The sequence below is a fragment of the Narcine bancroftii genome, chromosome 6 (assembly GCF_036971445.1).
Source record: "Narcine bancroftii isolate sNarBan1 chromosome 6, sNarBan1.hap1, whole genome shotgun sequence".
NCBI classification, from domain to species: domain Eukaryota; kingdom Metazoa; phylum Chordata; class Chondrichthyes; order Torpediniformes; family Narcinidae; genus Narcine; species Narcine bancroftii.
Window position 1 is genome coordinate 6286570 of NC_091474.1, and position 25126 is coordinate 6311695.

General features: G+C 39.3%; 2 protein-coding genes across 17 annotated transcripts in view; one reads left to right on the top strand and one right to left on the bottom strand.

The window, feature by feature from the left end:
• LOC138735644 (sodium-dependent lysophosphatidylcholine symporter 1-like) overlaps positions 1 to 22486 on the top strand; it is a 73328-nt gene extending 50842 nt beyond the window's left edge. Inside the window, exons 13-17 of one of the 2 annotated variants that reach the window (XR_011339834.1) lie at positions 6540 to 6661; positions 11216 to 11279; positions 13613 to 13653; positions 13791 to 13960; positions 18807 to 22486. The gene's annotated coding sequence lies outside the window, so the exon portion shown is untranslated. The remainder of the gene's footprint in view (positions 1 to 6539; positions 6662 to 11215; positions 11280 to 13612; positions 13654 to 13790; positions 13961 to 18806) is intronic. The other variant, XR_011339833.1, reaches the window with a different exon arrangement.
• The window catches only part of LOC138735642 (extracellular sulfatase Sulf-2-like), a 379836-nt gene continuing 362360 nt past the window's right edge, over positions 7651 to 25126 (bottom strand). For 14 of the 15 annotated variants that reach the window (XM_069883752.1, XM_069883744.1, XM_069883750.1 and 11 more), the window contains 6 exons: positions 21992 to 22134; positions 17125 to 17248; positions 16097 to 16130; positions 15494 to 15547; positions 10953 to 11045; positions 7651 to 9941 (listed from right to left, as the gene is read on the bottom strand). In XM_069883752.1, the coding sequence (XP_069739853.1) occupies positions 10958 to 11045; positions 15494 to 15547; positions 16097 to 16130; positions 17125 to 17248; positions 21992 to 22134 (443 nt within the window). In that variant the 3' untranslated portion in view covers positions 7651 to 9941; positions 10953 to 10957. The remainder of the gene's footprint in view (positions 9942 to 10952; positions 11046 to 15493; positions 15548 to 16096; positions 16131 to 17124; positions 17249 to 21991; positions 22135 to 25126) is intronic. The other variant, XM_069883756.1, reaches the window with a different exon arrangement.

Consider the following 25126-nt stretch of genomic DNA (forward strand, 5'->3'; position numbering starts at 1 on the left):
CAAGTCTGTAGCTGGAGTTGGTGGAAGCGGGGACCTCGGCCTACCTGGCAGGAGTGGCAATGACCCTGGAGCAGGAGTGGTGACATCGTTCTCCCGGTGGGAGCAGGAACCTCGGCCTACTGGGCAGGAGCAGTGACAACGACCTCAGGTTCCCCGGTAGGAGTGGTGACCTTGGGCTCTACAATTGTAGAATCTCTGGGTAGGTTATGGTGGTGCCCACTTGTGGTGAGATGTTGGGGAATGACAGTGCCGGCAGTGGGGAGGTGCTTCCAGCGTCGACCTATTACACTGACTTGACATCAATTTGTTTTTTTTCATTGAATTTAAGGTCTCAAAAGTATATCTGGAGTATAAGTCAATCCACCCCCCCATTTTGAGAAATTATTTAGGGTTTCACGACTTATACACTGAAATATACGGTACTCATCCCTATTGACAAAAAGTGAGAATAATTCTTAAACTGTAGCAAACATTTGTGCACCCCGCACACATCTTTCAGCTGCTCCCTTCAGGGAAGAGATACAGGCATATCTGAGCCAGCACCACCAGGCTGAGGAACAGCTTCTTCCCATGGGCAGCGAGAATGCTGAACGACCAAAGGAACTGCTCACACAAACCACCCGAGACTCTCATATCCACAAAATAATATTTATTTCTTTATTTGTATAGATGTAATATTTGTCCTGCAGGTGTACTGTTGGTCTGGGTGGTTTGTACCAAGGACCAGAGAACACTGTTTCGTTGGGTTGTATTTGTACAATCTGGTGATGAACTTGACTTGAACGTTGAATTGGATGAGGTCTTCATTGCCTATTTACCCTTGTAGCCTATGTTTTGATTTATTAAACCCACAATTCTCAAGGCCATTTTTGCAGCCTTTTCAATCTATATTAGAATTAATTTATCAATCTGTTTTTCTGTTAACTATCACTGCATTTTGGTTATAATCACCACACTTTTTTCAAAAAGAGCAACTTGTGGTACTTTTTATATTGGACAATTTATTTTAAAAAAACACCTATTTGAAAATGCTCTGTTTTCTTTCCATTTTTTAGCCCAGGAATATTCTCTATACCTTCTGCTTCTCTGGGAAGCAAATTTAACTGCTGTTGAAGAGTGTAGATATTCATTGCCATTTGAATGCTCAATATCTATAATTTCTGCTGCTGTTTCCCCAAATTCATCCCCAATCTCTTCAAAATTCCAAGTATTTCTTACTTTGAGTAGTTTTGTGTTAGCTTGCTGCAATTAACCCATGCATTTTCAAACCTAAATTAAGTGTTTCCAATTATGGGTTTGAAAATACCCAATAGTGAATAATGTCTAGATGAGGTTTGATCTTGTGGACCTTGGCATTTCCTGAGATTGGATTGTTTACATGTTTAGTGTTTCAAATTATGAATTTACAAAAGGCTGCAGACCAGATAAGGATATAAACATTCATTTATATCAACAGAGCATTTTTCTTAAACATGTTTGTGTTCATGACGTACATATTCTGAATTTATGGTAAACAGGACCTATTGGGAAAAATGACCCCAAGCAAAGCCAAAGGAAAGTCTTAGAGGGGCAAAAATAAGATTGCCTTGGGGTAAAAGTTCCACCTAGAGTTGAATATTGCCACATGAAACAAGCAGGGTGGTTGTCTAAAAGAGGAAAGGATAATGGAGGTTCTGAGAGAGGAGAGGACATGAAGGAATCTATACGTATCAATTTCTATTTTAATTTTGAAATTTGCGCAAGGCAGCAAGGTTAGTTATGATACAAGAAGGACTTGTTATGGGATAAGATGATCTTACAGAAAAGGGAGACCAACCAGGCAGGATTTGCAATAGTTGAGTGCAGACCTGACAAATTCATAGATGGGAAACTCAATTGTGCTTATTTGAGGTTAATTGCATTACTGAGGTGGAATAAGACAACCTGTGCAAAGCTGAGAATAAGGGCAAGGCATTTCAGTTCAAAAATTGTGTAATGTGCACTGGTTTGAGATAGCAAGGCACATTTAAAGATCTCGGAAGCTGGACAGCTCATTAGAGGAACGATTGTAGAAAGATTCAAGATAATGTTTTGAAAGGTTATGGACATTTCCTGGGGCATTAGAGGTGATGAATGCTATAGAAGAACACAAGACATAGGAACGGTGATGGGCAATTCAACCCATCCAGTCTGCTGCACCATTTAATTTAAAATTAAATTTTAAATGTAGATATACAGCACGGTAACAGGCCATTACAGCCACAAGCCTGTGCTTCCCATTACACCCAATTGACCTTCAACCCCAGGAAAATTTTGAAGAGTGGGAGCCTCCAGGGAAAACCCATGCAGACACAGGGAGAATGCGCAAGCTTCTCACAGACATCGCAGGATTCGAACCCCAGTCCTGATCACTGGCGCTTACCGCTATGCTAATTGTGCCACCCCACATGAGCGAATCCATTTTCCTACTCAGCCCCTCTGCTCAGCCTTTTTCCCATAACCTTTCATGCCCTGGCTAATCAAGAACCTATCAGTTTCTGACTTAAATACACCCAATTACTTGGCCTCTACTACCACTTGCGGCATCAAATTCCAGATTCACCACCATCTAGCTAAAGAGATTCCTCTGCAACTCTGTTCCAAATGGATGCCTTTCAATCCTGAAATTGAACCCTTTGCCCTAGACTCTCCTATCATCCTGTTACATATGTTTTGTCTTTCAACATTAGAAATGTTTCAATGAGATTCCCCTCTCCTTCCCTCCCCCCCCCCCCCCCCCCCCCACCATTCTCCTAAATTCCAATGAGTATAGGCCAAAAGCTACCAAATATTCCTCATATGATGACAAATTAATTCCTGGAATTATCCCTGTGAACCTCCTTGGGAAGGTTGAGAATCATTGCTCTAGATCCAATTGTTATTGAAATGTTTTGTTTGAGAAAAATTGTCATTGGCCCATTTCCTTTGGAGTTATGAATCCCTGCATATAACAAGTCAATTAGGTATGATTAAAACAGTGGTTTTCAACCTTAGACGAAGGTTCCACCCACATACCACCTTAAGCAATCCCGTAGCAATTCCCTTCCCAATGGCATAGGGAATATTTAAAGTGGTATGTGAGTGGAAAGAAAAAGGTTGAGAACCACTGCTCTAACTCTTCCTGCCGGGTTGTTGGTTCCCCTCTGTGATGCGCACATCAGTTGTCATATCTTGATGGCTCCATGTGTGCCCGACTGTCCTCTGCTGGCTCCACGTGTCCAACTGACCCAGGAGGAGCTGGCTTGAGTCTATATACAGGTTGCCTACCTGTAAGTACAGTGGTTGCCCCCTGCAGTGGGCTGGTGGGAGCGCGGCCAGTGTTGTGGTTGTTTCACCACACCCTACAGTTCAGGTGCAACCTGTTCCACTTGTACAGGTCACCCCTTCCTCAGAGAAGGTTCCAATGATCCAAGAAATTGAAACCCTGCCCCCTTCACCTTCTCTTCAGCCACTTACTTGTCAGCGCTGTATTCATGTTCTGAACGTCCCCAGGTTGTGGCACTGTGAGTAATCCTGAGATGACCACCTTGGAGGTCCTGCTCTTCATCCTCTTTCCTAACTCCCTAAATTTATTTTTCAGGACTTCTATCCCTCTCAAGTCATTGGTTTTAAAATGTACCACAGCCTGAACTGGCGGCTCACTCTCCCCTTTAAAAATAGTTTGCACCCACTCAGAGACATCCTGGACCCAAGCACCTAGGAGGCAACACTATCCTAGAGTCTCTTTTGCAGCCACAGTATCTCCTATCAGTTCCCCTGACTATTGGATCTCCTATGTCTACCTGACTTCACTCTTCCCTTCTGAGGCTTAGAGTTGACCACAGTGTTACTGGTCTGGCTGCTGCCTTGGCCATATAGACAATTCACCTCAGCAGTATCCAAAGGGGTGTGCTTGCTGCTGAGGAGAATGGCCACAGGATGACCCTGCACTTTCTTCTTTCTCCCCTGACCTCTCGGTGTTCACCCATTAGTTAAATCCTCCATTCTGGGGGGTGGGGTGGGGGGGGGAATTAACTCCGCAAAAGTCTTATGACTTTCTCAGCCTCTCGAATGATCCTTAGTTCATCCAACTCTAGCTCCAGTTCCTTTCAGGAGCTGGAGTTGGCTGCACTTCTCCCAGATGTGGTTATCAGGGAAACCATCAGATTCCATGAATTCCCACATCCTACAGGAGGAACATTTCACTACCCTCCCCACCACTACTACTGTACTGAACATCGACAAAAGGGAAAATTTTCCTTTCTTCCTTGATTCTTTGGCCTCACTCTCTTCTCTCCAAAGCCTCAATAACTCCACTGATACAATGAGCTTCCCTTAATGGTAAACAAGCACCTACCTGTCCTGGTGCTTTTTAAACCCTCCGCTTCTTGTTCCAAGTTCTGCTCTTACAGTTGCCAACAAGAAACAAAAACACAATATTGTTTTAACAGGTTATTGTAGGTTCTCCTGTGGCTCATGGATAGATTTCCTGGAACCAGCGGTTCTTCCATTGAGAATTTCCTCCTCCTGTTATATTACTATGAATCACAACGTGGCAGTTCACAGGTGTATTTTCATTTATTTCAGGAACCATCCAACAATCGTTTAAAAGATTTCAATAATTTATCAATTAATGAACCAAAATATTATAAAAAATATGTTCATAAACATTATTAGTTATTTTAATTTCCATTCTGATCTCATTCTGGAGCTCAACCCCTTTATGTCACTTGTGCTTCACCTCAACAGCAATATTGTGCCTATTTGTGCAGTAACTTGGGTCTGGGCCCATGAGTACAGCTGAAGATGAGACCAAAATCCTTCTCAACTACTGTGGGGAATCAGTGTTATTCATGTGTATCACTGAAAGAGACACTCCAGATTTAAAGGAATACCTTGTGAACAAAATGCAGTGTATTATTTTAAATTTGAAGTTCTGAGATATCATTTAATGAACTAAAATTAGGAACTTGTGATTTAATTGTTTTTTTGTTCAATATGCTGACCGATGAAGACCAATATGACAAAGCATTTTTGACTATGTAAGATGCCACTTTCAAGGTAAAATGCACTAGTTCTCATAGATTTCTGTGTTCTACAACACTCTCCAGAGCTCTGCAATTCTCTGAGTAGGTCCTAGCCATATTAGAAACACCCCCCCCCCCCACCTAAAATGCAACATGTCATTTTTCTTTCTCTATATTTAATTCCTCCCCACCTGTTCAAATGATCAAGATCCTGCAGCAATCTTTGACAACATGCTTTACTATTGACAAATCCAGGCTATTTCACATCTGGATTCCCATTTTTCTGAACAGGAGTGATTCATTACCACATTGCAGGTTTGCAAAACACACAGATATGACTTAATCACAACAAAATTTAATTTCCTTTTTTGCATTTTTCATTTCAACGTGACTTTAGGTCCTTCAAGATTTGCTAGATCTTCACATTTTTGGTTTGTTCTCTAACATTTTCTGTATTTTCCATCTAAGAAGGAAATTACATTAAATTGGTTGCGGGAAAATGTTGAGCATCTATTTGCCTATATTTCATGTTAATAAAGTTTAGCTAGCTGACGTGCACATTTATCTTTCTGTAATTTTGTATATAATTATAGACATATTGGTACTTAGACTATTCCTGTCGTTTCCATTGAAGCATTCATCCAATTATGATAGGTGTAATTAGGCAATCCTTTTCAAAAATTGAATTGCAAAATATCACTTGGTGTAGTTAATTGGTAATCTGCTGTAGTTTAAGCCATGTGATTATAAAGAATGAAATACATTGAGTTGTATTCAGTCCATCACTCAGATTTTTTCAGCTTTCAATTACCTTTGTCCATTGTCGTTCATCGTTCCCTGGTTCCCCAACACCCCCACTTTTCGTGTCTACGTTATATTGGTTATCACCCTTCGGCACTCTCAGTCTTGATAAAGGGTTCCAGCCTGAAGCATTCACAATTCTTTTCCTCCCACTGATGCACTGAGTTCTTCCAGCAGATTGTTTGTTGTTCCTGCACTTTCGAGTCCAGAGTACCAAGCAACCAGGTCCTCTACACCCAGGAGGTATCTGGCAAGGTGAAAGGTGGCCTCAGGAATGACTTTATGTACACCTGAGGCCCTGCCCAGGAGATTCCTATTGATTCTGTGGACAGATCCTTGCCCTTTGTCAAAATGTCATTTTTTAATGATAATTTAAAAATGCTGCAATAGACATTTTAAAAAGTACTCGTGTTAAAAGATACTTTTTTCAAAATTAAATGAATTATTTATTGCATTTTAAACAAAATGTTGAAATGGTCTATTAACCCTCATTTAAATAGGTGGGTCACGTGATAGATCTGACTTGTGTAGGATGGGAGAAGTGGACATTCTGAGATTAAGTTGTGTTTCTCTCGTATTCTGTCTATCATTAGATTAAAGCCAGTGACACCTTTTCGATGGTTTCTATTGGAAATCCATCTCAATTTTAAGAGACTTTTCAAAAGGATGCAAATGAGAGTAATTAACCTACCACTCTTATTATTTCATTCTAAGGATGGAGCCAGCTAAAAACATAATGGACTTGAAACCAAAGTGAAAAATCAAGAATCTTAATTTGGAAGGAATGCAATTTGCACATCATGATCTTTTATACTGGTTTGGCTACATTATTTTTGGTAAGTTCTTGTGAAAAACCCAATATTAACTTGTCTTCCTCTACCATTTAATAAAGAGTCATTCCAAAAATATATTATTGATTTGAAATACTTTTAAATTGGACAAGTAAAGAAAGCTACAATTTACTTTTGATTCGTTGGTTCTTTTCCCTTTGCTTTTTTTGGAAAATAATCTTGGTTCTTATTGTAAACTGGTGAATGCTGTTTATTCTCTAAATTCAATTTTCACATAACTTCTTGGCATTTTCCTTATTTTGCAGTGTCTAATTAGCAAACTTATCTCTGAAGCCCCAATTCTGGGGCTGAAATTTTCAATTTGTTTAGTCATTCTACAACATATAAATTAATAAATATCAACAAATATATGTATTATATATATGCACCTGATGGTTAAATTCGTGAACCAAAATGAGCATTTCCTTCACTCATAAATTAGATTCCTCATAAATTAGATCAGCCATGATCGTATTGAATGGTGGAGCAGGCTCGATGGGCCATTTTTGGCCTACTCCTGTTCCTACTTCCTATGTTCCTATGTTGTAACTTAAAATAGGATTTGGTCCCCTTTGAGTTTAATAGGCAATATTTCAAACTGGGAATTCTGTGTACTGAGAAATACTTATTTCTGATCTAATGAAAAGTGATGTAATTGTGATTTCAATAAGAGCTCAAGAACGGTATGTGCTGATCGCTTTCTCTGCATTCCTAAAAATCTAGTTTAGGATATTTAATTTAATTTAGCATGATTAATGAACAGAAACCCCAACAATTTTCAAAGATAGATAGAATATGTTTAACATGACCAGTGTTCTAATGCTAATTTTGAAGAGGACATTAAATTGGAGAAGGAAATATTGTTTTTGTTCTTATTGATGCTGGAATTTATCAATACTTTTTGGTTTAATATCTGGACAAACAATATGCCACAGTAATGTAAATAAAAAGGTACAGTTTTAGGTGTTCATGAAGGTTAGAAGACAGACACTTAGTTAACACATCACAGTAAAATTTTAATAGTATTTTTAAAAGGTCTTTAGTCTTGTAACTGATGTCTGCAGTAGAGGTTGATGCATCAGTGCTAATGTAACAGTTTGTTTCAATACTGATGTGAGAAAGATACAATTACAAAATAGGATATTCCACTTCTGTTTGAAATATCTGGAATAATCAAAGTATCATTAAAACACAAGCTGAAACAAGCACTTGTAAAAAGGACGATTTGTTTTCACAACTTCATCTTATGCAACAATGTTACCCCAAAATCACATTATGCCCCCAAGAAATGTTAAAAGATTATTGTTTACATCATACTCTAGAGGAATATTAGCCATAATTCCTGCTCCTGTTGGGACTAGCGCACAAAGGCCCTGCGAGTTGGAGAAATGTAATATTGTGGCTACGTATTGGTGATTGCTAGTTTCAAAGATTGCATTTAGCTTGGAGCAGGAATTATTCCATTTACTCAGTAAACTTTGAAGAAACCATTCTTTTATGTATGCTCCAATAATAACTTACAATGACAAATGATTTTATTAACAGTTGCAATTAGTGCAATTTTACTAACAAGGTACATTTTTTTTAAAAAAGGTCGCTATTTACAATCTGGAATGATAAACTCACTGGATTAATGATTCTCTTTGCACGTGTCAAAAACATTCCTTGAAAAGAATGAAACATTTTAGTTGAAAAAAGTGAGCAATTTGTAAAACACATGAAACTTTATTTGTGCTTTAATTTAGAACATTTTTCCCTCAAAGAAAGTAAATATTCAGTTATCCTAGTCTACTAGATCATAACTGATTTGATCCATCTTTAGATTATCTATAAATTTATCTCTAGTTGAGATCAGTAACTGCTGTGACTTCCACCCTGCAATGTTGGAGGCAGAGTAGACTGCATTGCCGACATGATGTGGCATATTTTGCACTGGTGACTGAAGGTGTATTTCTATGCACGTATTTTTGTTGATGTCCAGTTATAGATTAGCTAGCATTCTACAGTCAGAGTGACTGCAATTACTAACTGATCAAATTTTCAATTTGAAATTGGATTAATCTGTGTACAACAAACAGTATAAATCATTTAATGTGTGGTTTATTTTTTTACAGCAGATGATTTATTATTGATAATTATATTTTAAATTAAGATATTAGGCTAGAAATCCATCATAGTCAATGGAAACTCATTCGGAAGTGAATACACTATTGCAACCATATTAGGTATCCAGTGCCAGAGACCAGGTTCAAATTTCTACCCTTCCATTTTTAATTTTATTGTACAGATTTTGATTTCATCAGGCAATGGAAAATAAAACTTTAACCAAACCTTCCACATTTGACAGCTGAATTTATGAAACTTACTATTCAACATGAAACAAGATTTAAAAATTTAACAATTGAATAAATCAAACAGCAAAATTTCAATTATAAATCAATTTCTGATATTACATGTCGCTAGACATTCCAATTTGTATTACTTAAATTCCAAATCACTGAATGAACTTCATAGATGGATATAAATGCAGTAAATATTTACAGGATATAACTTTGCTTATTGTACAGACTCTGCTCTTCCTTAATTTTGTGTATCTCAAAGGTGAATTGAAATAATGGGTTAAATCTGTACATGCAGTCATGGCAACAAAGCAGAATTCTCAGCTCAGAATTTTGCTGGTAATTGATTAAAATAATTAAAGCATTCAGTTCCCCTTCAAACAAACTCATATTCCATATGGTCTTCTTTATTGTTTTCCCATAACCTGTTATATTCCTTTTCATTTATGCTTCCTGCATGGACACAGATATTTGTTCCAGTCTTCTGAATTGCTTTTTTTTTTAAAAAGCCCATTGGCAGTGGCTAAAATTTGTATGACTTCATTATAGACAAATTACAATTTGCACAGGTAATGGAAGTATTCTATAATTTCAGTGTTCCAAAAACAAAATTATCTCTCTCCTCCTTGACTGTAGAACCTGTTTACTTTATTTCAAGAGTATGGTATGCAAAAAAGATGACTTGTGAACAATCGATGAAAGGCTTTGAGCAGATAGGACTTATTTACATAATTTGTCCCTTGAAGAGTTTATTATTTTTTATTAAAATTCCCCAACAGTGCAAACATCCTATCTGCACCAGCCCCTTAGTTTATCCAATCTTCAAGGCTAAAAATGAAATTCAGTCCATAATGATACAGGATGAGCAAGTTGTCAGCAGTTAATTTTGCTGATGAAGCCATCATTTTGTAGACATCTAGCCTTCCCATCCTTCCCAGAGTTGACCTCTGAAATAAACCATAATGAAGGTTAAAATGATAACAAATTGAAATTAGAATGTGAAAAGCCTCCACAATTGTTTTCCCACTTTAAATAAAGAAGGTCCAGATGGCATTGTGGAATACAAAATATAAACTAACCAGAAGGGTTTTGTTTGAGAGAGGAAAGGTCATTCCTGTTGAATCATAAGGAGTTTATGGGCTTGATTGGAAAAAGGATATCTCAGGGTTGTATTTGATGTCAATGTACTCTGCCAATAGATCTGAACTTAACTTTATCCCAAGGAGCTTATTTGCTCAACTCTATTTTAAATGTAGACTAAATAAACATATACAGTAAAATCCCAGTTATCCGGAATTCAAGTACCCTCAAGCAACCGGCAGAAAAAAATTTGCAGAAAATATATCGTTAAAATAAAAAAAGTTTTAACTTGGTGCGCCCTAGCAGTGAAGTTCACCAGTCGTGCTACGCACAATCTCAAGCAACTGGCAAATGCACTTAACCGGCATCTACCAATCACCATATGCGCTGGATATCAGGGGTCTTACTGTATAACAAATTTAAAAATAACTGAAGCAGAGATACATCCATGAGATGGAGGTGAGTTGGACTTGGGAGTGAACTTTTCATATCCAAGTTCAGTACCTAGATCAATGCCTGCTGCTACATCTGGTTATATTCAATTTTTATTTCATTGCAACAGTCATATTAAAACTGAATGGTTTGTTAAACTTTTATGAATCAATAATAGATGGATTACTGTACACCCAGTGGGCTGCACTGATAGGCATAATGAAGGGGTATTTTTCCTGTTTCAGACAGGCACCCTGGTTATTAGGAGTTTCCAGTTATCAATTTTGCAGAGATCATGCTTAGAAACCTGGCATGAGGTTTTTAATTATTCCTACTGATATTTTGACAATAAATAAAGTTAAGCAACGGTAACAATGATCATAAGATGATGGAAGGTGAGTAACGACTGCCACATTAATATCACTTCAAATAAAAGCCAAACTCACAAACGTTATAAATGCATGCAGTGTTTTAGCAGGTTAATCCAGCAGAAGAGAAATAAAGAATGGTTTGAGTTTTCCTTCACTGAGAAATCAGTGCTGAAGAAAACAAAAGTAAAATACATCAATTAGGATTTTGGAGTCATAAAAACAAAACCGATACCGCACATTCTATAAAATAAAATAAATTAGTCTTTTTTGCTTTGAATACCATTCACAATTCTTTAAAAGTTGTGCATTATTAATTTTTTTTTTCCCTTTCCCCACAGTGTAATCAAACCAGGTGCCAAGGGATTCAGTCACCCTCCACGTGCTTTCAAATGGATCAAAAAGGTAGATCTCTGCAATAGTTATAGCATTGCTCAAACTGAAAACAAGTGATTTCGTGAGTTTAAGTGGTCTTGATCCAGCAGTTGCATCCAGTGTTTCGGTATTTGGTGAGTTTACTGGGAGCTGCAGGTGACCGGAACTATAGGCCATACAATAATCTGTCCTAATTTTCATTTGATAGTTTGTTACAGCTTTTAGGACAAAAGCAAAAATTATTTTAAGTTGGTCATATTTAATCACGAGATTTATTGCATCATACTTGCTTGGATTTTTACATTATACTTTGGTTTATGAGGTTAGTGCATCGCTGTAACAGCGCCAGCGATTGGGACAGGGGTTCGAATCCCACACTGTTTGTAAGGAGTTTGTATGTTCTCCCGCATCTACGTGGGTTTTCCTCAGGGACTCCTGGTTCCTCCCACTGTTCAAAATGTACTGGGGGCTTGCAAGTGAATCGGCTGTAAAGGCAGCACAGGGTCATGGGCCGAAAGGGCCTGTTACCATGTTGTATGACTAAATTAAAAAATATATATTTAAAAGTTTATAATTGTTTCTATTCTTATCATTTTGCAGCAGAACACATTAGGATTTCCAGTTCTGATTGAATTTTTTTTTCCCCCTAGTGGTTTTATCATGTGACATCCTGCTATTTCCCTCACCCCATTCATTGGACTCTCGTATTTGTATAAATAGTGTGTTCATGGGTGGTGATAAAATTCCTTTACTATTTCTTGGCGAAGAAATTCTCATGATCAAAAATGTAATTAAAAATATATCCCATACTCCCAAGCCACATTCACAATATAATGATCTACCTCTTATGCTCAGTCCAACAGATTTCCTCTTCCCAATTTGCAAATCTTAATGCTTAAAAACCTATATTAAAGAGGCAGCAAAATTGGAGCAAAGCCTTTACAGCGATCAGGGTTCGAATCCCGCGCTGACTGTAAGGAGTTTGTTCGTTCTCCCCCGCGTCTGCTTCCTCCAGGGTCTCTGGTTTCTTCCCACCATTCAAAACATACAGGGAGTGTAGGTTAATTGGGTAGCATGAACTCTTGGGCCGAAATGGTTATTATGCTGTATGTATGTCCATTATTGTCGCACAAAAGCTAAAGGTGGTGAGGTGCATTGCTACAGATTAGAGATAAATAATCCACGGAAATGATATTTCATAGATCATAGGATCTAAATGAACTGCTCATATTAACCCTCCAAAACTCTACTGTTTAAAAAAAATTATGTATTTTCATATATGTCCTGCACATGGATTGTTTGCTCTATGAATGTTATGTCCAGTTGTGTGTTTTTACACTAGAGAACACGGTCTTGCCAGGTAATATTTGTACAGTTGTATGATAATAAACTTGAACTGGAGGATTATACCAGTCTTTATAATATAATTAAGGGCCTGGTATCGGACACATAAATCAAAGCAGATGGAGCCAAACATAATCTGCTGGAGGTACTCAGCATTATCAATGGGAGCAAAATTAATGGTCATCCTTGTGGGCTGGAATTTTTATCCCGCGGATGTTGCTTGACCTGTTGAATTCCTCCAATTGTGTTTGAATTCTAGCATCTGCAGTTTCCTGTGTGCCTTCAATACAGTTGAATACTTGATTGACATATTTGGAGTCGATTATGACTTTTACACAGCCTCTGAGAAGCTGAAAATTTGTGAAAATTTCCCGCTCTGCTGTAAAAATGTCGCCACAGAATTTATTTGCTAAATTTCATCCCGTCTTTTCTCCTCCAGGACCCCTAGGTATTTTTACGGACCGCCTGCAGTATAAATTGACCGCAGGCACCCCATAAGAAACTGGGCTAATGAATAGACAGACATTCCTAGTGACGCGCTCTGATGCATTCAGCTCGTGATGACAATGTGGAATTTTTAAATCTGTATCATCTTTTATCAGAATACACAGAGTTTGGAGTAATATATCTATTCACTGGACTGTAAGCACTTGAAAGAATGTGAAAAAGAGATAATGGGTTTCTCTTGAGATAAATAGTCTCTGCAGACTTGTTGCCAAGGCAATTAATCTCTGCAGAGAGGTGTCAAGTCTGTTGGAAGCAGATGGTCATCCCCCTCATGAAATGCAGGTTGGAACAACATCCTAATTCAGCACAAACTCTCTGAAGAGATGTGCTTATTAATTAGGTATCAATAAATTAAATCAAAGGAATGTCTTAGAATATTGATTGGGGCAAAATGTCTTCAAGATATGGTGGTGACCTTGAGAAAATAATGTCAAAATAGCTGATCTGGTTAAAGGTGATAAATAAACCTTTGTACATTTGTGTAATTTTTATATCTCATTCCTCCCCCCTAGAAGAGATTGATCAACAAAATCTTGACCTGGAAACAGAGTTGGTAAGTAATTTTTTTGTTTTAGAATTCCTTTCTAACTCTAAACTGTTCCCTCATCTTTGCCAAAACTTCCCAGACCTCATCACCCTCCCCCCGCCCACCCCAATTACTTATACTCGCCAATCAACACTCTTTTGTAGAAGACAGTCAGGAACTCTTGTATTCAACTACAGCCTGGGTACAGCTTTTTCCTAATGGATGCCCACTGAAGTTAAAGCAAGTGCATGCTGGATCACACATGGATTTGATTCCTTTCTCAGTTTGATGAAGGATCTTTGACCTGAGAAGTTGTCTCCTTCACTTTCCAGAGGTACTTGCTGAGATACTGCATCATTTTTATTTCAGATTTCAGTATCTGCATTTTTAAAATAAAAAATCTTTCATTAGGCCCTTTCAAATTTCCTTGTAAAATGGGGTTGACTGGGCAATTTGCTCGGTTGAAGATCCAGGTACAGGGCTATTTGAAAGGGCTGAACTGGGCAACATAGGAAGTAGGGACAGGAGTAGGCCAAAAATGGCCCATCGAGCCTGCTCCGCCATTCAATAAGATCATGGCTGATCTAATTTATGACCTAACTCCATCTACCTGCCTTCTCCCCATATCCCCTAATTCCTCTATCATGTAAAAATTTATCTAACCAAATTTTAATTAATTATTCTTCATCAAGATTTTTTTTATTAAGTAATATCACAGTAGAAGCATAGAGATAGTAAAATTTTAAATATGTTTAATGAGGCAGCCTCAACCACTTCCCTGGTTAGAGAACCTGGTCAAAATCTACCCGGGTCCCAGGCCTACCTCATAGGTGGTCAGGAAACCCAGTAAAACTTACCCTGGTGTCTTCCTCTGCCTATTTGAAAGGGGAAATGTTGGGCCTGGTTACTCTGGAACTTTAAATAGAAAGGGAACAGAAAGAACACAGGGATTCCCAGTGGCTGTGGGACGCGTCACTCAGGGGCGGGATGGCAATTTAAAAGGTAGTTTAGGCTGCTATTTGAAAGGTGTAGGAGGCACCCATGACCCAGTCTTCTCACCCAGGTCTCTGGAGGGCCACCCGGGTGTTGCAATTTGAAAGCATCTAGGGCAGTAGTTCTCAACCTTTTTCTTTCCACTCACATATCACTTTAAGTATTCCCTATGCCATAGGTGCTCTCTGATTAGTAAGGGATTGCTGTATGTGGGTGAAAAGAAAAAAAATTGAAAACCATTGTTTTAATTGTCCCTAATTGACTCATTATGTGCACGATTTCTTAACTCCAAAGGGAATGACAATTTTACCTCAAGCCAAATATTTCAATAACAATGGTTCTCAACCTTCCCTTCCCACTCACATACTGCCTTAAGCAATCCTTTAACAATCACAGAGCCCCGATGGCATAGGGATTAATTAAAGTGGGATGTGAGTGGAAAGGAAAGGTTGAGAGCCACTGGTCTAGGGCTCAATGGATTTCATTTTCTTCCTTGCTTGGTCACTTATTGGTAACTGATTACTTGATCTTGATGATAGAGTAGTCGCTTTTATATTTTGTCTTTTGTACATTGATATGCTCCCTACCTCCTCTTTTGCAAACTAAATAACTGAACAAATGGAATTCAATGCTGCACTGTTTCAAAATCAAGTTTTGTATTTGCTTCCACATCTAACAGACTTTCTTTAAATGTGTGAGTAACTGCTTCTTTGAATAATCTTTCCAAGTGCACAAATTATAGGAACTCTTTTTCAGAAATGCTAATGGCGAAAAAGGGTAGTGTTAAGTGCTTAGGGTTTGCATGCAAGAAGCAGCGAGCGGTTTGCTGCAGAGTTGTAGATGAATCAGCCGACACATTTCTCACACAACTCACAGGGATTTTGAGCTTGGTCTCTTCGTTTTTGGCCATTTTCGACGTTGATATTGCCTGGTGTTTAAGCAGCAAAGATTTAAAAAGAATAGCTTAGCATCCTCGAAACACTAATAAATGCAAATTCAACCTGTACATGAAAAACTATGAAAAGAAACATAACTGCCAGAAATTTAATACTTAACATCAGCCTATAATCTTGTCCTACCATATAATCTCAGTTTGACATTTTTATGCATAATGTGTGCAGCTCTTTTCAACGGCCATCGAGAAGCAGAACATTTGCACAAAGTTTGCCCTCTGATGGCAGTGAAAGAAATGTCGTGATGGAATTTATTTGCTAAATTCCACCCAGATTTCTCCACATTTGCATGGTGCGGCTGCAGTGTAAATTGACCACAGGCACTCTGTCAGAAACTGGGCTAATGAATATGACGTCCAAATTCATAAGTTCCTCCAAGATAAATGAATACTCAATTCTTTCTAAACACAGAAACAATGAATTTGTCATTTCCTAATTATATACCCACAATTAATTAATTATTCTTCATCAAGATTTTTGTATTAAGTAATATCACAGTAGAAGCATAGAGATAGTAAAATTACCTGTATTGATCAAACTTTTCTTCATCTTTTTCTCCTAAACAAAGAAAGTCTTGAAATCAATTAAGAGATCATCAATAGTTACTTGAATTTAAAGAATTACATTTAAATTTGTGAAGAAAAGAAATAATTAAGTTAAGAATAGTTATTAGAATGAGCTTAACAAGTAAGAGTAGCATTGCTGGGGTTGAGAGCAATACACAAACCTGCTTAAAAAATTCAGCAGGTCACACAGGATCTGTAGGAAGTAAATGGTTCAAGCTTGGACCCTTCGTCAGGTATCAGCGCAAACAGGCAGGCACCTGATTGGAAGGGAAGAGAACTTCTTCAGGGAAAGCATTCCTCAAAGAGACTTTGGAATGGAGTCACTGAATGGAAATTCTTCCCCACCTCTCCTCCCCCATCTTATTTATTCCAGAACTTCCCTGCTTTTGCTTATACTCCTCCCCCACCCCCCCCCCCCCCATCTTTTAATTCGGGTGCCTGGCTGTGTTTTTTTTTGCTTATACGTGATGAAGGGCCCAGTCTCAGAACGTTGGTGAGTCTTTACTTCTCATGGATGCTGTGTGACCTGCTGAGTTTCTCCAGCATATTTGGGTATTGCCTTAGAATGAGCTTGTATTTTCCCACACAATTTCAGTTCTGGGTCTAAGTAGAATGACCAGTTTCTCCAACCTACTGAGAGTACAGAAATGTATGATGAGCAGCTTAGCCCTTGTGCTGGCTTATACCCTGAAAAGTTAACAGTAAGGACGTACCAGATATGAACCCCAAGTTTTGTTAAGCCACAACAGCCAGCCATAAATTTTTAAAAAGAACATTAATTTCCAACATGATTACATTATTAATTTAACAGTCCCTAAAGCAATTACCTTGATTAATCTCATTATTTTAGTGAAATTTTAACCACCATTAATGATCCACAACTTACAAACTTCACTTACTTTACAATGTACAACAATTAATTTTAATACTAAAAGATAGCAGTTTCATCCATGCACCACACTCCTGACTGAAAATGACATTTGTACCTGACTCCATATTCCTGGTTCGTGGGTTACACTTCTTAAAGCCACGGCAAGTTCGTAATTCCATTAGCTGCACATGCAACTGGTTCAAAACATCCCGATCAAGTGTGTTCACTGCATTCATTAGCTGTAAATGGAAAATATGAAATTTGATTGAATGTCGTATCAATCACTTGTGTTAAAATAATTTACCTTGAAATATTCTGCTGGGTAGGGAAGTGAGAAATCAATGCAGCTTAAGAAGACGCATGCTTTCTCTCGCACTAGCAATGCTCATTTCTCTGCTTCTAACAGCTATTAGCTATTCTTCACCAGGCTCATTTTTCATGGAGCTATTTGAACAGACATTATATTACCCAAATAAATTTTATCAGCTTTCATTAACGATTTGGTTAGCTTGTGTGATGCTCTGCCAACACTATCAACTTTACCCTTAAAATATGGCCACATTGCTTGCATTCCTTTTTCTTTCCTTTTTGTCTTTTCTATAGCTGTTCCCCTTTATCTACCAACATTTTCAGATTTATTGTCAGAGTACATGCATAACATTTCATACAGCCCTGAGATTCCTTTTCCTGTGGGCACGGCAGAATTACCACTAATTGGTAGTGCAAAAAGTAAACTGCACAGTGTCAGACATGTAAACAAATCACTAATATAAACAGACTGTGAAATACAGAGAGAACAAAAGAAAAATCAATAAAGTGTACAAGTAAGAGTCCTTATTGAGTTTATTGTTTGGGAGTCAGATGGTGGAGGGTTAGCAGTTATTCCTGAACCTGGTGGTGAGAGTCTTGGGGCACCTTCTCCTCTTTCCTGTTGGCAGCAGCGAGAACAGAGCATGTGCTGGGTGGTGAAGGTCTTTGATGATTGCTGCGGTTCTCTTTCAGCAGTGTTCCCTGGAGATGTTCTCAATAGTGGGGAGGGTTTTGCCTATTATGTCCTGGGCTGCGTCCACTACCTTTTGGTGGGCTTACACTCAGGGGTATTGATGTTCCCGTACCAGACCATGATGAAGCCGGTCAGCACACTTTCCACCACACATCTGTAGAAATCTGTCAGAGTTTCTGAGGTCGTACCAAATCTTCACAAACTCCTGAGGAAGTAGAGGTGCTGACATGCTTTCTTCACGATCCCATTGGTGTTGAGTCCAGGAAAGATCCTCTGAGATAGTGACTCCTAGGAACTTAAATTCGCTCTCCCTATGCATCTTTGATCTCCACTGATCACTGGATTGTCCACCTCTGGCTTTCCTTTCCTGAAGTCAACAATCAGCTCCTTAGTTTCAGAGACATTGAGAGCAAGGTTGTTGTTGCACCATCGAGCCATGTTTTCAATCTCCATCCTATAGACTGACTCAACCCCTTCCTTTATACAACCCACTACTGTAGTATCGTTGGCAAATGTGTAGATGGTGTTATTGTACTGAGCTACACAGTTATGTGTAAAGTGAGTAGAGCAGGAGGCTAAGAACACAGCCCTGTGGTGCTCCTGTACTGATGGAGATGTGAAGGAGAAGTTCTTACTAATCTTCACTGATTGTGGACTGGAGGTGAAGAAATTCATGATACAATTACACAGTGGGGTGTTAACTCCCAGGTCTTAGAGTTTGCTGATCAGTTTTGAGGGGATGATGAACTGTTGTTGATAAAGAACATCCTAATGTATGCATCTTTACTGTCTAGGTGTTCCAGGACTTTGTGTGGAGCCAGTGAGATGGCATCTGCCATAGACCTGTTTCTACGATAGGCGAACTGGAATGGATCCATGTCACCGCTCAGACAGGAGGTGATATTCTTCATCACCACCCTTGAAAACACTTCATCACTGTTGATCTAAGTGCTACTGGTCGATTGTCATTAAGGCAGGTTACTACAGTCTTCTGTTTGAAACAGGTTGGGTCCACACCCTGCTGGAGTGAGATAGTGATTATATCTGTGAATACATTGTAAGTTGGTCAGCACAGATTTTTAATACTCAGTTGGGTACTCCACCCGGGCTGGATGCTTTCCTCCGATTCACACTCCTGAAGTCAGCACTCACTTCATGGGATATAGACCGGATGGGATCATCAGGAGATGTGGGGGTGCGGAGGCGTGATTCTTTGCTGTTACTGTTCTCAAATAGAAGATGTTGAGTTCCTTTGGGAGAGAAGGTTTGCAGTCAGCTATTTTACCGGATTTGGTTTTGTATCAGGTTATGGCATTTGGGCCCTGCCACAGCTGTCAAGTGTCCCTCATTGTTTCCAATTTCAACTGGAACCTCCACTTGGCCCAGGAGATAACTTTCCGCAGGTCATACCTGCTCCTGCTAAACGGATCTGGATTTCCTGGCAAATGCCTGTGATCTGGCTCTCAGAAGGTTTCAGATATCATTGTTCACCCAGGGCTTCTGTTTGGGGAAAACTCTGAATGATTTGATGGGGATACACTCATCCATAGTTGTTTTGATAAAGTATGTGACAGCCTCAATGTACTCGTTCAGATTCTCAGCAGGGTCAAGGAAGTCCTATGACTGTTCTTTAGCCTCCTGCGACCACCTTCTAGCTGTTCTGACCTCTGGAGCCTCTCTTTTTAGGCTCTGAAGGAGCACAGCCAGGTGATCAAACGTGCCAAAGTGTGGTGTTGGGAAAGAACAGTAGGCCTTCCTTATCTTGGTGTGAAATGATTGAGTGTGCTGGGACATCTGGTACAGCAGGTTACATGTTGGTGGTAGTAAGGCAGGATTTTCTTGACAAAGGCCTGGTTAAAGTCACCAACTAAGATTTGTGTGCGTCGGACTGGGCTGCTCTTGTTTATTGACTGCATCACGCAGCTCCGCAAGTGCCGGCTTATAATCAGCATCAGGAGGTAAACTCTGGTGAGAATCACTGATGAGAACTCTATGGCCAGACAGAAGAGTCTGCATTTAATTGAGATTTGCTCTAGGGCAGTAAAGCAGGAAGTCGACCTAACTATAGTGTTTGTGTATCACCCAGTATTAATGAAAAAGCATACTCCACCTCCTCTCCCTTTTCCAGAATTTGAGTTCTGATCCAGTCTATGGATGGTGAAACCGTCTGGTTGGAATGCAGCGTCCAGTGTGTTCTCTGTTAGCCACGTCTCAGTGCAACAAACAACTGAGATTTGGCTCTGAGAAAGCAGCCTTGTCCTCAGGCCATCAGTTTTACTCTCCAGTGACTGGACATTTACCAGTAATATGGACGGTAGGGGAAGTCTCAGACCCTTTCGCTTCAGCCTTGTTTTGATCCCGGCCCTCACTCCATGTTTCTGACCTCGACCTTGGTGGTGGCCAGTTCCTTTAAGGAAAGCAGCTGGGGAAGTGTATTTTAAAGGTTATGTCATTGGGGTTTTCGGCAGTCTGGAGAAAGTTGTCATGGGTCATCGGTACCATTCTATTTGTTGTCTGGAGCTTGTGCAGTCTTGATGCTGCATTTCTCCTATGATGTACATAAGGGATAAAATAGACGCAATAATCAAGTAACATCTTGGAAGGTTGAGAGGATCGACTCAGTCTAGTTCAACAATGAAATATGCAGAAGTACTCAATTAGAACTGAGGTAAATTCCATTCTCACCCATCATTACTTGAGAGAGAAACTGGGTAACAAATGAACAATAATTTTCTTTTGTTATGAGTTTGTGACAAAGTGGTCCTCCAGTGGATAAAGCAGTTGTTGTGGCAGATGGAACTAATCTGTTATAAACCTCCTGGGGTAGGTGTCATTGCCTCTCACAACGGTGAATGAAAGCTAGAAGGTAAGAGCAGGTTGATCCCTGAGTACAGGAGGCAACTGTTACTGTAACGTGTGGCATTTCAGTCTCAGACATTCTCAAGATGAGAGACTGCAGATACTCGAGTCTGGAGTCAGTACATCAGTAGGAGAGAAAAGATTGGTCGACATTTCAGCTGGATCCCGTCAAACACTTGCCCAAAACATTTGATTTCTGCTACTGATGAGTTGCTGTAGCAGGTTGTTATTATATCAACAGGGAAGTTAATGGCAATTTCAGTATCAACTTCAATAGGAATGTGACAACTGAACTCCTAGTTGGTTATATAAAACACTCATTGAATGTTTATGATGTATATACAGTTGCTTTACAATGAATTTCTTAAACATTTTCAAACCAACAGAATAGTACATGCCCAAATCTAATGGTTGAAATGGTTCGATAACTTGTGATGAGTACTGTTCTCACTGCTTAAATATCCATGTTCTGAAGCTGGCACTAGTGGTGTAGTTCTTTGGATGCAAATACTGGGAGCAGATTGTACAAAGCAATTTGTCTGCTCGCAGCCTCAGCCAAAGGTTAGAATGCATTTAAGGCACGGAAATGAGCCACTCCGCACAACAGGTCCTTGGCAAAGTTAATGTTCTACACTCGGCTTCCAACAAAACCTTCCGTGATATTGTTCCCATTCATGTGATCTAAGCTTTTCTTCAACTACTCTTTGAGTAAAGTTGCCCTGAATTATTAAAGACTATTTTGAGGACCATTATCCGATGTTCTATTATATATTCCGTGTGGTGCTGCTAACATTCAACATAATCTGACAAACCATTTGAAGTATCTTTAATTCAATTTATATTTTCAAATTTTGTTCAATGTTAGGAGCACCATGCAAAATATATAATAGAACATCTCCTACATTACTGAGCTGCTATGTATTTTCTGTTACATAAGATCCAATAAATGAAAGCTAAAGAACTTCCTGTTTTCCTATCGTTACTGATGTAGTTGCAATTTGTCAGTTTTTGTAAACATCTTACAATTAAATGGTAATGATTAGAGATGATAACCTTTTTTTCTAAGGTTGTGATTCTGCAATCATACTTGCTTAAATATTACAGAGCTGCTCAACTTTACCTGGTAAGGATCTGTGTTGAGATCAAAATATTCAAGGAAACCAGTGGCAAACTCACAGAACAGGAAGTTGTGAGTCTCATTGAAAGTCCTCAAACACCAGTAGGTGTTGTTATTTGCACTGGTACAGGCACAGAAAGGTCCCACTGGAACAAAAAGATAAGTTGGAAAAACATAAATAACATTTTCCAGATATTGGAGAAGGATTTTATTGCTGCTGTTGTGTTTGTTGGAAAAACATAAATAACATTTTCCAGATATTGGAGAAGGATTTTATTGCTGCAGTTGTGACTGTATGTCAAACAATCTAGATGTCAATTGTTCACAGATAAAGCATGATTTATCAATTGAGTACGAATAAATCAAAATATCTGACCTCGTCCTTCTTTTCAGAAACAAATGAGTGATAACTTTATTACGTAGAACAGTGTAGCAGCAGGAACAGACCCTTTGGTCCATAGCAAATGCTCCAAACGTGACATCCAAATTAAATCTTTACTGCCTTCACATGGTACATATCGCTCTATTCCAAGATACCTGTATCTCTGTAAAATGTTCTTAAACAGTACTATTATATCTTTTTCCACGACTACCCAGGCATCTACTACTGTGTTCAAAAACAAAATTCTGCACATTTCCTTTAAGAATCTCTCCATCCCTTCCAATTTAAACACATACACTCCAAAATAGATTTAAATGTAGAAATACAGCATAGTAACAGGCCCTTTCGGCCCCTGGTCTCCTCAATGACACCCAATGTGGTTTAGAAGGCTGGGAGAAAATCCACATGGACACGGTGAGAACATACAAAAACTCCTTACGGACAGTGCAGGATTTGAACCCTGGTTACTGGCTCAGTAACAGCATTGCACTAACCGCTATGTCACGAATCGGGTTCCAACCCACACTCCATCTGGAGACCAGGACAACCACGTTTCTCTGGATGTACTTCACTGCTGGCATTCATAAATGTGACATTATTACTGAGGAGAAAAGTTCTATCTACCGTCTTCCTACTTGGCCACTTTCAAGGAGCACTACTGAATGGATTCCCCTGACATTGTGACTTGCCAACAGTACAACATCTCACGACTGTCCAGATTAAACTCAATTTACCATTTCTCTGTCCATATCTTTCAATGATCTGTACCCTAGGGTATTTTTTGATCACCCTCTACACTGTCCACAACCCCACCAATCATTTACTAATTCTTTAATTAAACCAGATCTAAGGTTTAGATACCATATTCTTTCCATCACTAGAAATATTTACTTACAGTTCCACAGCATTACCCATATCTGATTTATGCTGTTCCTCAAACACATATATTAATTGGAAAACTTCTTCAATTCCAACTTCCCAGCATTAAGTCCAAATTACTTAAACTCCTCATATAACCATATAACAATTACAGTACCACTTACCTGCACCCAGCCCATAACCCTCCAATCCCCTCACATCCAACTTTTTCTTAAATGACCAAAGTGACCCTGCTGCAACCACTTCTTCCGGAAGGTTGTTCCACTCAGCCACCACTCTCTGAGTGAAGAAGCTCCCTCTTGTGTTACTTCTAAACTTTTTCCCCCTATCCCTCAACTCATAACCCCTCGTTCCAATCTCACCTACCCTCAAGGGGAAGAGCCTATTCACATCTACTCTATCAAATTCCATCTCAACCTTCTACGCTCCAATGAATGAAGACCCAGTCTAGTCAATCTTTCTTTGTATTCTAGATACTGCAACTCGGGCAACATTTTAGTAAATCTTCTCTGCACTCTCTCTACCTTATTGATATCCTTCCTATAATTTGGGAACCAAATTTGGCCTCTCCAAAAGCCTTGAATAATATCAACATCAGCTCCTATTGATTTATAAAGGCCAGCATACCAAAAGCCTTCTTTACCACTTTATCCACGAGATTCCACTTTCAAAGAATGATGAACCATTATTCCAAGATCTCTCTGTTCCTCTGCATTCCTCAATGCCCTCCCCTTCACTGCATATGTCCTGTTTTGATTATTCTTCCCAAAATTAAGCATTTCACATAGCGGTATTAACCTCAACATCTGGTACCGTCTCTTCAATCTGAGGCGCCTGCAAGCTCAGACCAAGACACAAGAGCAACTTGTCCGTGAACTACTCTTTGCAGACGATGACGCTTTAGTTGCCCATTCAAAGCCAGCTCTTCAGTGCTTGACGTCCTGTTTTGAGGAAACTGCCAAAATGTTTGGCCTGGAAGTCAGCCTGAAGAAAACTGAGGTCCTCCATCAGCCAGCTCCCCACCATGACTACCAGCCCCCCCACATCTCCAAATCCTTGCACAAAGAATTACATGTAACCTTCAGAAAGAAATAGCTACCACATGGTACAGCTCAACCTGCACCAAAGAAGAGGTACAAGGACTGCCTAAAGAAATCTCTTGGTGCCTGCCACATTGACCACCGGCAGTGGACTGATCTCATCTCCAACCGTGCATCTTGGCGCCTCACAGTTCGGCGGGCAGCAACCTCCTTTGGAGAAGACCGCAGAGCCCACCTCACTGACAAAAGACAAAGGAGGAAAAACCCAACATCCAAGCCCGACCCACCAATTTTCCCTTGCAACCGTGCCTGCCTGTCCCGCATCGGACTTGTCAGTCACCAACGAGCCTGCAGCAGACGTGGACATACCCCTCCATAAATCTTCATCTGCGAAGCCAAGCCAAAGAAGATTAAACTCCATCTGCCATCTTTCAGCCCACTCTGCTAAGCAGTCCAAATCCTTCTGCAGTCCCTGAAAACCATTTTCACTATTGAAACTCCCCCTATTTTTGTATTGTCCACATATTTACTAACCCAATTTACCACTCCATCATCCAAGTCAATAATGTAAATGACAAACAACAAGGGACCCAACACCGATCCCTGAGGCACACTGCTCATGTTGAATTTTAGCCATCATGCATTATACTTGTAAATGAGACTCATCTGCCTACCAGTCAAAAACATAATTCTTAATTCTCTTGATACCTTATTTCTGTAACTCTGTCTAAACTTGCACTTTCTACACGTATCATTATCCACCAATTATAGTCACACTTTTCCATGTCCTCTGAAAATGATCTTGTATTGTGCATTGTTTTACCTGCTGCAGAAGAC